Raw genomic sequence first — 15,716 nt, 5'->3', positions numbered from 1 at the left:
TATATATATATATATATATATATTATATATATATATATATATATCACATGATGCATTTTACAGCAGTTTAATTTAGTAAATGTTTTTATCCCTAAAATAACAAAAGGATAGTCAATTTGCCCAGAGTGTATTGTTCCAAAATACGTATCAAAATAAGATTTGTCACCAAAAGTCATTCTAGCTAAAACACAGAAAAAGTTATGGCCAAATTAAGACTGAAAATCAGCCCAGAGTGAATGAAAAGATCCTCAACAGCACATAAGGTTTAATCATACTGCGAGACACTGCAGGCAAATACCTTTTTTACATACCTGTCACTTTTGAGATTTTAAACTCTAAACAAGAACATCCATAATACACTATTAAGTATTTATTTTGTCACACTTGAAAAATTTGTGTCTGTAGATTTCAAGCACAATCCGAATTTTTAAATGCTGTTTTCTTAAAATGTGCTTTTTTTTCCTCTCTCCTGCATTGAGCCATAAATCTCCACTTTATTTGAATCTTCATTCTAAACAATATATTACAAAAATGTCTGAATTATGAAGTGATAAACAGATATCGCCGAAAATCATCTGACGCTATTATGTGAAAATATTAATAAATACATTTGAACCTGACTTCATCCAGTATTCAAATTAGTTTGTGCTAGACTTCTATACAAATTAGTGCATATTTATTTAAATAATTCCTCATTTGCATATTTAAACAACATTATAAACACCTAATACAAATAAAAATGTTTGCAATTCTTAATGAACTGTGAAAATATGGTTAAATAATTGTTTTATAATTTTTTACCCTATTTATTTGCAGTGCTTGCATTCAAATAAACAAAAAAATAGTTCCTACTTTTCGAAACGACTGGCTTTAGTTTCTCCATAAGTGCTTGCAAACAGCCAGTTGTCCCTTTCCTTCAGTGATTTGACCATCGTGCTGCCCAGTGCAGTAAATGCATCTTTAATCTCATCAGTCAGCCTGGAAAAGAGATATGCATGAATAATTCAACCAGTGTTAATCCTGCTGATGGTGTGTGAAGGCTGTCAGGTTTTTTACTTTGGTGTAGGGTCCATGTGTGAAGCCACAAGAAGTATATTTCCTGGCTTTAGTGTTTTTAGAAAGGCCAGTAATTTCTTAGGATCTGTGGAGAAAAAAAGTGTTTCATAATTCAGAATATTTTTACTTCATGTCATAAATATTTGGGACTGTTCATCCCAAAATGAAAATGTCTGTCACTATTTACTCTTAATTCACTTGTTCCAAACCACTTTGGGTTTCTTTCTTCTGTTGAACACAAATGAAGATATTTTGAAGAATTATTGGAAACTGGTTTCCAACATACTTTAAAGATCTTCATTTGTGTTCAACAGAAAATAAAAATTTAAACTGTTTTGGAACAAGTAAACGGCGAGTACATTTTCAATTTTGAGGGAACTGTGAATTTAATGTCTGGTATGTCTCACCTGTAGATTCCATATTAAAGTAATTATTTCTTAAAACCTCGCCAGTTTGACCTAAAAAAAGGAAAGAATTACACTGTAATTAACATCTGTTAGTTAACAGTTTCTGTATTTTGTGATTCACACGTTAGTTTTAATAACTCATTTCTAATAACTGAATTATTTTATCTTTGCCATGATGACAGTAAATAATATTTTACTAGATATTTTTTCAAACACTTCTTTACAGCTTAAAGTGACATTTAAAGACTTAACTAGGTTAATTAGGTTAACTAGGCAGGTTAGGGTAATTAGGCAAGTTATTGTATAACGATGGTTTGTTCTGTAGACCAGTGTTTCCCAACCCTGTTCCTGGAGGCACACCAACAGTACATAGTTTGGATGTCTCCCTTTTCTGACCCATAAACTTCAGGTGTTGAAGTCTCTTCTGATGTTATGATAAGTTGATTCAGGTGTGTTTGATTAGGGAGAGGTTGAAAATGTGTACTGTTGGTGTGCCTTCAGGAACAGGGTTGGGAAACACTGCTGTAAACTATCAAGAAAAAAATAGCTTAAAGGGGCTAATAATTTTGACCTTAAAATGTTTTTAAAAAAAATTTAACTGCTTTAATTCTAGCCAAAATAAAACAAATAAGACTTTCTCCAGAAGAAAAAATATTATCAGACATACTGTGAAAATTTCCTTGCTCTGTTAAACATCATTTGGAATATTTAAAAACGAAAGGAATTTCAAAGGGGGTTTAATAATTCTGATTTCAACTGTACAATGAACTAAAAACATTTGCTGTCAGGACTAATAGATCATATAATATTTTACAGTGTAGAATTAGAATTAGCATAGAATAAAATTTCCTCCATAAACTTATTTTTAAACACACATAAATGTTTAATTCTGTGAAATTACAAAACTGACCATTTGCAAACACAATGTTCAGTCCTTGTCCTGCATTATTTCTGATGCCACCCATGATGCTGTAAAGAAGAACATTTCTGCTTATTACTTTACTCCAACATGAACATTTACTCATTAAATACAACTTAACATGATTAAAATGTTTTAGTCCTGCATAATTGAAACCAAGTACAAACCAAGTACAAATTCATTATAATACCAATAAAGGATTTAACATTCTGAAACCCAAAAGTGAATCATTTATTTTTTTGTGTAAAATGCAACCCAATATTTATTTATTTATTTCCAAAAGTATTTTAATGTCATACAACAGATTGAGGAACAGACAGATATGTCGTTAAGAAAAACAAAACTTATATATCCACAAATGTATGACTCTAAGCTTTCAAAATATGGTAATAAAACGTAAAAATAAAATAAAAAATTATTTGTTAAAATTCAAAAGAAAATGCTAATTTGTCAATCTCAATAAAAGTTAGTATCCTTAAGTTACTATTGAAGTCTTTATATTTTATTATTATTTTATTGAAGACTTTATATTTTTTTATTTTATACATTATTAAATTATAATATCTAAAATTATAATATATAATTACATAGTAATATATAATATATAATTATATATTAATATATAATAATATATATTAATATTATTATTATATCTTATGAATAATATATGATAATATATAATGAATTTTTAGCTTTAATTTTTAAGTATAGACTTTTTTACTATACAACCATTTGTTTTAATAAATATTCATAATTTAATTTAACTTCAATTTTTGGGTAAACTACCGAACCGCTATCCGAGGTGTTAATCTATCATGACTACGAAATAACAGTACTTACACTGTGTTATTAAAACAAATCTTTGCAGCCACCACATCGGCTACACCACTATGAAGATGAAAGGGGAAGTGGTTGACAGGACACTGTTTATGTGGACAGCAACCCATGTGAGGCTTAAACAAACCTGCACAGAGAGGGAAAAAACAGAATTGGCATAAAAAAAATTGCATTGTCAGGCAATGAAATTCCACCTCATTAATAAATGCACACAATTATATGATATTTTCTTAAATTATATTATATAATTCCTTAAAAAACAATTTATATGATATAGTTTTATTAAATTATATTATATATTCCTTATATAAAACATTTGTGTTTCTTCCTTCAGTTGGAAGATATGCTAAATAATGCTGGAAAAAAAACAGCCATTGACTTCCATAGCATTTAATTTTTTGCTCCTACCATAAAAATTCATCAACATTTAGAACCACTTGAGTGTGAGTAAATAATGAGGCAATTTGCATTTTTGGGTGAACTATCCCTTTAAGCTTACCCGGAATGTCGCAGTCCGTCTCAACACCAATAAATTCATCTGGAATATAAAACAGCCCTTAGACAAAATGATGACTGTATTATAACAGATTTAAAACATTTATCATATTTACATGCTGTCATGTGATCCAAAGCATGTTACACGATCGTGTTGCAGCTTCTTTGAGTTTTGAAATGTTGATGGAGAAACACAATATTAATAGGATCAGCATTGTTGTGAGAACACACATGCGATCTGGAAAACATAGTCAATATGTGCACATTATACACATAAATCACAAAAAAAAGAAAAGAAAAAACATTACTTTACCTTGAAGTCTCATTTTGGCTTCTCAGTCTTCTCAACAGCTGAAAACATTCAAATGTTTAATACACAACTACTATAAACCACATTTGGTTTATTTTTCATTTCAGTTCTTGCCTGTTTGCATGAAAGTCAGAACAAAAGTGCAGTAAAACAGGATCTACCTGAAGGTGTGACAAATTTGTACCCTTGAACTAACACAAGTCCAGCCTCTCCTGACCTAGAAATATGAGCGTTGCCAATTGCATATTGATTTGTTATTTGCTGCCCTCTTGTGGAAAAAAATTGCAAGCATATTAGCAAAACAAACACACAATATTAATGTTATATTAATTTATTTAAAGTCAAAGTATTAAGTAGTCTTAGTTAAGAAAGTGCAAACATAAAAAACAAATAGGAAGAAATCAATCATTAAAAATACTTCACAATCATTAACCGAGGTCTTAGAAATACAGTTATGGTACATAATATTGCTGTATTCACTTCAATACCTTAAAAGGTTAGTTCACCCTAAAATTTTAATTCTGTCATCATTCACTCAACCTTTAATTGTCACAAACCTGTTCGAGATTTTTTCTTCAGTTGAAAACCAGTAACCAATGACCTACATAGCAGTTTTTCCTACTATAGTTTTTCCTACTATAGTTAAAGGTTTACAACATTTTTCAAAATATCTTATCTTGTGTTCAACAGGGAACAAAATCAAAGTTTTGGAACTAGTTGAGGGGGAGTACATTTAAATTTGTGGATGAACTATCCTATTTAAATACAGCTGAAACTGAACCCTGCCATCAGCAAATACCAATACCAGCATAAGAGAGTAACTATCGTTGATGAATATGCCAATTTCAGTAAGGCACTGAAATACAAAATCAACATTTACAGTTGAAAAGGTGGTTGAAAAGTCAGTTGTGCTTCTGGCACTGTTCAGTTTCCAGTGGGAACAACCCTGAGATCATGAAGCTGTTAAAAGTCAGGCACAAACATACACAATAAATAAAGGGAAACAATAATTTCAACAGACTTTGGTACAACATTGCATTGAGAAAGTCAAGGAAATACTAAATAAGCTCATCAGTGCTGTTAAAAAAGTAGTTTGACCAAGCTTTAAGGGATGGCCATCATAACAGATCGTTTCATAAGTTATAAAACATAGTAACTTTCATCTCTAATGTGCATCTTCATATTTCTGAGCCACTAGACATCTTGGCTCTAAAATTCTGACCAATTTCACCAGCTAAATTTAACCGGTATTCGTTCCGAGGAATAGAAGAGAAGAGAAATAAATATTTCAGGAACTCCTAGTGGTTTGTAAATGACCCATGTGATGCTTTGGGGCATAAAGTCACAGTATTAAAAAGTAAGAGATATGTGAAGGATAAATTGTGGTACGATCACTCCAAAAGATCCTGAGGAAAGAAAAGCTGGCGTTAGAATAAAAAGTGACGAATAGCTTTGGTGATCATTAGTGTTAATTTCAAATACCATGCATACTAACCTCATCTGAATCTATGGCTGTATTTTGTTCTTCCATTTGTTGCAGTTCAGAGTATCTATATGTAGCATTACTGAAATAAAACAAAAACATAAGTAACTATAGTACATTCTGCACAAAAAACAGTCAAAATGGAAGTCATTTTTAATCATTTTAAATAAAATGTGGTACCATATAAAATAAAACAAAAAGTACAGAATATGGTTTCATTTTTTAAAAAATATATCTGCTGTGCTGCACAATTATATTATTTCTGATTATTAGTATTATTAATATTACTTGACAAATGTTTTATTTGTAATATATACACTTTATGCACATAAAATCCCATTTGAAATATTTCATATTTAATTTGATATGGACACATTTTATTACAGGGTTCCTGCAGTCAAATTTAAAACTTTTTAAAACCTTTTTAAGACCATCAAGAATGACATTTCAGATTTATGTGGGGCAAAACGCTAAGGATTTTTTAAATGCCCCCAGCAAAAAAAAAAAAAAAAATTAAAATTTACATGCCCCATCAAGAAACAAATTTGAATTGTTAGTTATTTCTTAGCCACATACTTTAAATAATGTGTCAAATCAAGCAGACCCTAGTTGTATACATGGAAGTTTTTCCAACATAGCTTTAAAAAAAAAACTTTAATAAACTAAATGTATGCAAAACAGACTGTTATAATATTAAAAATAGAGTTTTGCTAAGAGTTTTACTGAGATGTATTGTTGACTGTTTGGGTGTGCGTTTGATTAATTCAGTAGCTTTACATAAATAAAAGGGAAATTAAGACCAGTTTAAATTGATTTAAGACCTACACGTCAATATTTCAGCACATTTTTTCAGAAATTTAAGACCTCGCGGACACCCCCTATAAGGTAAAGTTGGTTTTATATTCAAACATTCATTCATTCTCCCTAATAATATAATGCTAATTTCAGAAAAGTATTAAATACTAAAAAGTAGCAAATACTAAATGGTGAAATCATATTAGCAGCCAATGACTTTTAAAGTAGTACAACATTGTTCACAGTCAAATAAATAGTAGTAATGTTGTTTTGAAGTCATACTTACATGTGATTTCAGACAGACTATTCAAAGTACCATGGTAAACAATATAGGGAACATGTCACAAGTTGTCACTCAACGAATGTGCGAATAAAACCAACTTTACCTCAATACACATTTTGTCCAAATAAATCACTTACTGATTTGGGATTGATTTGGCCATAGACATCCTTAAAATTCACGACAGTGATTGCAAAATACGCTATATTGAAAAAATATTTTCCTACAAAAACTTGGTGTCAGAACTGACATATTAAGTTGCACTGTTACATAAAGCAAATGGTGTTAAATTTACTGTACTGTACCTCTGTGGAAAGCAATATTTGCGTATGATGAGGAAAGCAGCTGCTGTTGCCCCTATAATAACGACCACAACAGACGCAATAACTCCTGAATGAAGCCTTACAACCTGCAAAACGAGAGATTGGGGATGGTTTGTAGTGTGCAAACTGACAGGGAAGTGACGGGTGCAGTAACAAACAATAACAAACCTGTTGATCATTTGGAGCAGCTGAAGTGGGTTTCTCCGAACTCCCAGACTGTCTTGAATCGCGACGTGTCGAAAAGGCAAAAGCGAACTCCCAAAAAACACTATAAAATCAAATTGAGTAACATTTTCGAGTAGTGGGTAAACTTGAGCGACTTTCTCGCCATTTCTGTTGTCGTTTACTTCCTAGTGCTTCTACCTGTCAGATGACGTAAAGGGGGAAGCAGCGTTTTATTGGACGATCGTGTTGCAGCGGGAATATTTACCGTGGGATCAAACAGTTAATTAAATTAAAATTAAAGCATATTTTGTGTTAGTTTGACTTCATATTTTCTACGAGATTTCTGTAAAGTACTATTACAACAACAAGACTGAAGACTGAAATGAAACTGAACCCTGGTTTATTTCTTATACAAAAAATTTAAGTTATGAGTGAGTTCAAATGTATATTAATGTTAATGTTTTTTTTTTTTTTTTTTTTTTTTAAACAGTATTGTATTAGGTAATAGTAGCAAGAAATATACACTCTGAATCCTAAATGCTTATTAAAATCAGTAAATGTTATAAATGACAGCATGGTGCTTAAACTAAATTCACACACAGTGGCAGTATCAACAAACATAAATTCAGTTTCAAAGCAGTTCGTAATATTTCCCAGATTGTGGATCAAAGTAACAGTTGAGGCAGGAGTCATACATTAAATTGAGAAACTCTTCTTCTCCACTGTTGTCATGTAACTTTGATCCTGTGGAAAGAGAAAAAGATGTTAGCTTATATCCAACATATGGAGATAGATGATGTCTGTTACAAGATTTTAAGTCACAAACTAGTAAACAAATGGTCAGGGGTGTAGCAACCAGGGGGCACTTTTCAAGACAGACCATTTAGAAACAGGTGATTAATAATAAAATGAACGTAAAATTTAGGATCTCATTCAGCCCCATGAGGAAGCTATATAATATAATATAATATAATATAATATAATATAATATAATATAATATAATATAATATAATATAATATAATATAATATAATATAATATAATATAATATAATATAAACTCTTAATAATACAAATAACAATCCTGTCCCATGCTGCATGATTTTACTGCAGTCAGGCTTTGAGGAGGTATGAATGTAGAGAAATTTGTTTGACACAATTTACTTGCTTTGAATTTCAGTTAATTGCACAGTCTTGGTTAATAGTACTACAGTGAAATCGTAGCTAACTTGACTTTTTGCATGTGTAAGTTACAAAAAGTTGATGGAGGGATATTTTATTTTGAAGTCGATTAAATTATTGTTAGGAACATTTCAATAAGTGGTGAATATTGGTGGGGACACGTCCAACCCGTCCATGCCAATTCTATGCCCTTGGTATGAACCCTTGATTAAATGTTGTCTTCCTTGACAGTTGATGTTTTGTAACAAAGAATGGTTTTAATACAAGAAACTTACATTTAAAGGTATATTTCACCCAGAAATTTAATGTTGATGGTAATTTAATCACCTTTAAAATATCAAAGATGTAGTTGGCTTTTATCTTGTTTGTTTAGACTTTATTAAACGCAAAGGGAAAATTCACATCACAGCAGAGCTCACCATACTATAAAATACATAAAATAAATTACATATATAAAAAGGCAATAATATAAATAAAATGACATCCATACTGCACACCTTAGTTTCAAATAACAAGTAGGCACTAGTTCATATCTACAGTGTCAAATGCTATTACTATTTTGCATAATTCATCTAACATGACATCAATTATACAATCTGATCACTGTTGGTAAAAATGACTTCCTGTATCATTCCCTATAACACTGAGGCTAAATTAATCTTGAGCTAAAAGAGCTTGCACGCTTGGACAATTTCAAAAGGGGATGACACTCGAGTTTGAATCAAACTCTTCAGCAGAGTATTTAAAAAGATGTTTGCCTGAAACTGTGGTCCTTAGTGATTCAAGAAATGCAAGCTGCTACCAGCACTTTGAGGCTCAAACAAACAAACAAAATCATATGTAGGGAACAAAAAAATGTATATTGCTCCTGATGATTAATTCACAGCTTTAATAAATGGCCCTGAGTATGTTTATGGCAGTGTGAACTGATCGTTTCGCTTCATTAGACCTCAATGTATCTTCAGGAGCCTATTATTTTTATTTTGCCTTAATAAACATACATATTTTGCCTCAATAAACATACATTAACACACATTAATGGCACACAAAGTTTTGGTTGACTTGCATGTCCATAATCACCAAAGACTACTGCATCAGTTTAAAGTTTTCTTTAAAGCCATTACATCTATATCTGCCAACATCATTTTGGGTGCACTATTTCTTTAAGAACCCCCAGTTCAAGCATTGTCACAGAAATATCACTGTGGGTTTTAGATGAAAGAGAAATCAATCCTGAATGTAATTGTACCAGTTCTGTGAGCACACATCTTCTCTTTCCAAGAGAAATCTAGATCATGATTTATTTTTAGCAACAAAGGGTTGAGAATATGAGCCGGGGATGGGGATTTTTCTGGTGTCATACCTCGGGTCGAGACCTTGTGGTCTCCTTTTCCATCTGCCATCTGTTGATTTGGATGAACAATTGGAGGGCTGAGGACATCCATCCATTCTCTACGATAGAGAGTTAGTCATTCAATTATTTAAATAAAACAGCTTTTGAAAAAGCATGTGCAGCTAGCACCAAAAGGAAATGATGTGATCTTTCCTTCACATTGTTTTTTGCACTTGACATGACTACATGAAACCAATCATTTAAAATAATGAGGTTGTGCTAAAAATAAGTTATGTACAAGCTGAAAGCTGAGTGTGAGGTATGTTTGGCTTTGTGGTTTATTTTTATCCATGATGGAAATAATGCATTCCTGCCAACACTTTTTTCCGGGAGTCTCCCGTATTTTAGACCCATCTCCCGTCCACCTCCCGTATTGCTATGTCTCCCGGAAAACTCCAGGAACCCCCCCCCCCCAACCATCTTCATACCTGCTTCGGCGTCCGTCAGACCCCCCCTCCCACTGAGCGTGATTTCAGCGTCCGTCAGACCTGATTGAAGCTGATATTTAGCTGCACCATATTGGTGTTTCTTAACATCTAGTTTTTATGAGGTGGGTTGTTAGCCCGACACTCAACCCCCAAACTGAAGGTCCAGGACATACACATATACACTAGGGACAATTTAGCCTACCCAATTTACCTATAGCGCGTGTTTTTGGACTGTGGGGGAAACCGGAGCACCTAGAGGAAACCCACGCTAACCCGGAGAGAACATGCTCACTCCAGACAGAAATGCCAAATGACTCAGGCAGGGCTTGAATCAGCGGCTTTCTTGCTGTAAGGCGGCAGCGCTACCCAATGCGCCACCGTTTTGCCTCAAGAAGAATAATGCCTGATATAATATAATATAATATAATATAATATAATATAATATAATATAATATAATATAATATAATATAATATAGGGCGAGACGCAGTGGCGCAGTAGGCAGTGCTGTCGTCCCACAGCAAGAAGGTTGCTGGTTCGAGCCTCGGCTGGGTCAGTTGGCGTTTCTGTGTGGAGTTTGCATGTTCTCCATGCGTTCGCATGGGTTTCCTCTGGGTGCTCCGGTTTCCTCTACAGTCCAAAAATATGCGGTACAGGTGAATTGGGTAGGCTAAATTGTCCGTGGCGTATGAGTTTCAATGAGTGTGTGTGGATGTTTCCCAGAGATGGGTTGCAGCCGGAAGGGCATCCACTGTGTAAAAACATGCTGGATAAGTTGGCTGTTCATTCCACGGTGGCGACCTCAGATTAATAAAGGGACTAAGCCGAAAAGAAAATGAATGAATCCTGCATTTCCCACTCAAATTACAGGTGAATTTGAAATTGCAGCTCTCCGCAACTCTCCCATGGTTGCCCATTGAAGCCAAGTAGGGCTGTACCTGGATGGGAGACCATCCAAAAAATGAATGAATGAAAAATGAATGAAAATATAATATAATATAATATAATATAATATAATAATATAATATAATATAATATAATATAATATAATATAATATAATATAATATAATATAATGTAACATACATGTAACATAACATAATATGATATAATATAGAAGTTTTTTTGTCAACCTTACTGACTGTTTACATTTCACCAAATGTTACTCTCATAATTCATCATCATGAAAAAAAAAAAACATTTAGTTTAATAATTACACAGAATCTTCTAGAATCACTGCACCAAAAACTCACTGTTGCTAACAGGTTCCCTCTTATTGTGAAAGCATGCGTCTCTCTTTCATATTCCCTCATTTACATGACACTTTTTTGAGGCACCATGTGGTGTTGATGGACAGGTTCCCCGGTGGGATGGGAGGGCGGTGGATGATGACCTCCTAGAGAGCGGTGACAGCGAGGTGACACATGCAAGCCTCTGAGCACACGCACAACTCCTGCTTATTCATTGTCCCTGACAGCCATGCTTAATTAATCAGCGAGGCGTGGCAGTGTGGGCAGCTTCCCTTGACAGGCAAAAGTTTTGCGTAGGAAACCAGTTATTATGCTGTGGGGTTGTAAATAGTGTGTAGGGAAAATGAGGAACTCATGATGTACTCCTTGAGTTATCTTTGATCAGTTCATTTATGTTTAAAGGTCTCATTTTCTGCAATTATTACTCAGACTATTAATCGTTTTCTTCCTAAACCTAGAAAGGGTTTTGATTAGTAGAGTGTGAGGTGTAGTTATATGATGTTTATATTATTTTTTAAGATTTCAGATTTTTTATTATTATTATTATTATTATTATTATATTATTATTATTATTATTCATTCATTCATTCATTCATTCATTCATTCATTCATTCATTTACTTTTCGGCTTAGTGCCTTTATTAATCCGGGGTCACCACAAGGAATATTATTATATTATTATTATTATTATTATGTCTACAGACCTGTACAACGTGCAATGTTTTTCCAAAGGCTTTTTTTCCAAAGGCTTTAGACATAAGGTGCAGTACTCTATTAATTAGGCAGTCTGGAAGGTTTGTCATGAAATGAATGTCAGTCAGATCTTTTGAAGTCTGGCATAACATTTCTGCCGCAAACCACCTGCTCCCTTATGAATTTCAAAAGTTGAACATGGTGAACATGAACATTTTAAACATTTTCTTACCACTTTTCCGAATTCCAAATTATTGAGGCCTGACAAAAGCTCTCATATGAACCCACATGATAAAGTTCTGAAATGACTCAACCACGTCTAAGCCTCAACACTTAAGTGTACAATAATGCTCAGAGTTATATCAGAGACTTAGAGAGGCTATAAATACTGCTTTTTCTCTTACCTGGGATTAGAGTGAAGAAGAGGGTTCATTTCTTTCTGATAGTGCTGGCCTTGATCCACTGGCTGTGAATCACAGAGAGAGAGTACTGTATTTATAATCTGGTTCAGGGGCCATATCTGTCCACTATTAGCTCCAGTCAAGTAGGAGAATATAATACGTTTTGGATTACCTCGTTCCTTGCTTTAAATAAATGATTTAAGCTTTCACAGTTTGGAGCAGTGCTTCTCAAAATTGAGCTCCAGGCCTTTCTTATGAGAGTCTAATACTAATGATAGACTGGGGAAACACTTTTCTGCTGTTCTGCATTTACAGAATTGTCAATTGTCCTATTTGGTCTGATTTATAACATAAAAGTGCCCCTAATATGCTTTTTAGATATTACCTTTCATGTGTGTTGTGTAGCTGTTTAAAAATGTAAAAGGTGTGCAAAGTTTTATATAACAAAGTGAATGATAAATGGAGTTATCGTCTCCCAATAGAAAGAATCAATTCTAAACTGGCTATCAGTAATTCAAGTCTTACTTCATGCACAAACCTACATGGATTTTTTAAAACATTTGCACAGAATTTACTTTGATGCTCAAGCATTGCTGTTAGAGCTGAGACCTGGAAGAGTTTGGTTTATGTTCTGTTGCTGTTTTCTGCTTCAAAAGCAAATCCACTTCTCATACACTTCTAAAAGATGAAGACTTGCGTTTGAGTTGTTAAAGTAAAACCAACGCCATCTTTACTGTTTGTATGAATGTGTTATCCAGTGCTGAGGAAGCTTCTGGAGCTAAAATTCACATATGAGTAGGGATGTATCAGCTGCGGATTTTTGATTGAAAAAAATGTTCAATTCAATTCAATTTTATTTGTATAGCGAGTAAGTAAATTTACAAAAGGTGCACATTATTGCATTATGTATCAGTAAACAGTACCAGTATATCAGTATATGATTTTTATCATCTACAACGACTAGCCAAAGTGCAGGGTGATAGAGCCTTTTCAGTTGTGGGTCCGAAACTATGGAATAAGTTTCCATTAAAAATCAGAATAGCACCCACTTTATCTATTTTTAAAGCAATATTAAAGACTCAAGTTTTTCAAGTGCATTTAATATACCCTAATGGCGGTTCCAGGCTATACTAAATTGATTCTTTCTTGGAAACTATTATTGTTGTTACTATTGTGTGTTGTTTTATATTGTTGGTTTTATTGTAGTGTATTGCTGTTTTTACTTGCTACTGCTGCTGTACAGCACCTTGGTCAACCAAAGGTTGTTTTTAAGTGTGATCTAGAAATAAACTTTGATTTGATTTGCGTATCGGTATGTATCGGTATATCTGCATTCTGCAATTATATAAAACAGGCAGACACTGATCGTTTACTGATTACATGGAGACACTGAGTTGCACGTCTTTTGAATAGTCAAAAGAAATTGTATTTAATACAAAAAAAAATTATTAAATCGTTACAAAATATCAGTCATTTATATGTACAAAAATCTAAATATTTACAGATCTAATGTGTACAAAAGCTCAGATGTCTGTCTTTTTTTTTTTTTTTTTTTGAAGCAGCAAAATGTATCATTTAAATATAGTAACAGCACTGGTTTTACTAGTTAATTTCATTAAATAAATCTGTTCTATTATATGTCAAATAAAAGTTACTGTTGTTCAAACAATACTGAATTGCAAAAATCACATTTGAAGATTGTCTTATTATGATTTGTATTTAAATCTTAACCTTTAATATTCAGCTGCCCAACATTTTACTTGGATCGTTGATAATGGATCCAGTCCATGTTTAGTCAAATGAATTTAATGCTTAAAGGCTAGTTTGAACTAATGCTGAACTAACTAGCAGTTTATAGTACGGTGTGCATTTGAACAGAATTGTTAAAATCAGTATTGGAGTCGTCGCAATAGCCTAGTGGTTAGCGCGCTGACATATGCTGCAGTAGCACGTCAGGGCATCCTGAATTCGAATCCCGGCTCAAGGACATTTCCCTACCCTACCTCTCTCTCCAACTTCGCCTCCTATCTAAATACTGTCCTATCTAATCGTTAAAAAAATCGTATTTGGCCAAAACAAATCCGCACATCCCTATGTGAGTGTTTTATTTCCAGACACACACTGTAAGCGATAGATCAATCACAACAGACTGGGCTCTCTGGCCAATCAGAGCAGAGCAGGGCCATGTGACCAATCAGAGTAGAGTAAGCTTTTAAAAAGGAGGTGCTTAGAGAGACCAGATTCTTGAACAAACCATTTCACATCCGCTACAAAATAAGGGATGCTGTTGTAATGAATATTAAGAGAATATATATATTATATAATATATATATTATATATATATTTATATATATATATATATATATATATATTTTTTTTTTTTTTTTTTTTTTTTTTTTTGCTTAAATTGATGTAAACCTATTATTGAAAAGCTCTAAACCTAAATTAGGAACCTTAAAATAGTACAATAAGTGGCAATTTAATTGATTAAATTTAACAGATCCTTATTGCTGGATCTGTTCAGTTAATGCTAATACACAGTTATGTGTATTAGTTTTACACATGCTAGTGTTCACTAACATTTTTTATTTACTTGTTTGTGACTAATTGTTTGTAACCAATGTTTTACTACTTGATGTTTATTGTGGAATCCTTAGGCAAACCAGTTGACGAGCACTTTAATATTGTACCTGTTCTTCAAGCCTGATGGTGGCAGTATTGCTATGTTTTCCCAGTTTTACAGTCCACTAATTTGCAGTTTCTTAGTACCAGGCACACCAGGCATGATTAGCAGTTCCAGCGTATCTTTCTAATCAACAGACAACAGCAACATCAACAACTGATGGATAGGGTCTGATATTGTAATGCCATCGGGGTTTATTTCACTCTAATTAGTAGGTTTTTTTATATAAACTGTTTGATTGCCCTTCTTCATGGGAAACCAGCTTTTAATATTCACTCTATTATTTGCCTGCTAGCTACAGTTCATCCATACTGTAGCACCCAGTATATCTGAGGAGCCTAATGATGAAGGAGCAGCGGAGACTTTCTCACTCTGTACTCTCAAGTGTGGCAATGCATTTGGCTTCTGTAATTACAATTGCTATAAATGTCTGTATAGTGTGTGTGGGTTTGTAAGCCACCAAAGGGATACACTGAGTCCAGGTTGAGGTGTCATCACTGCTTGCGCTTAGACTTATGTCGCAGTGGTGAACCTGGCAAAAGAGAGAACACAAACAAAATAAAACAAACATATGAGAAAAAAAAAGAAAAATAACCACACATTTTACTGCGAAAATGGGA

At 33.2% G+C, this 15,716-nt stretch overlaps 1 protein-coding gene and 1 pseudogene across 1 annotated transcript in view; both read right to left on the bottom strand.

Annotated features, from left to right (window-relative positions):
* Window positions 1-848: 848 nt before the first annotated feature.
* LOC130231248 (protein FAM3C-like) lies at window positions 849-4,116 on the bottom strand (annotated as a pseudogene).
* A 3,530-nt stretch (window positions 4,117-7,646) lies between these two features.
* The window catches only part of cfap20dc (CFAP20 domain containing), a 45,258-nt gene continuing 37,188 nt past the window's right edge, over window positions 7,647-15,716 (bottom strand). Inside the window, 4 exon segments of the mRNA XM_056459142.1 lie at window positions 7,647-7,814; window positions 9,615-9,703; window positions 12,417-12,478; window positions 15,557-15,628. Coding sequence (XP_056315117.1) covers window positions 7,702-7,814; window positions 9,615-9,703; window positions 12,417-12,478; window positions 15,557-15,628 — 336 coding nt within the window. The 3' untranslated portion in view covers window positions 7,647-7,701.

Source organism: Danio aesculapii, chromosome 6, assembly GCF_903798145.1.
Source record: "Danio aesculapii chromosome 6, fDanAes4.1, whole genome shotgun sequence".
Taxonomy (NCBI): Eukaryota; Metazoa; Chordata; class Actinopteri; order Cypriniformes; family Danionidae; genus Danio; species Danio aesculapii.
This window is presented reverse-complemented; position numbering and strand designations above follow the sequence as displayed.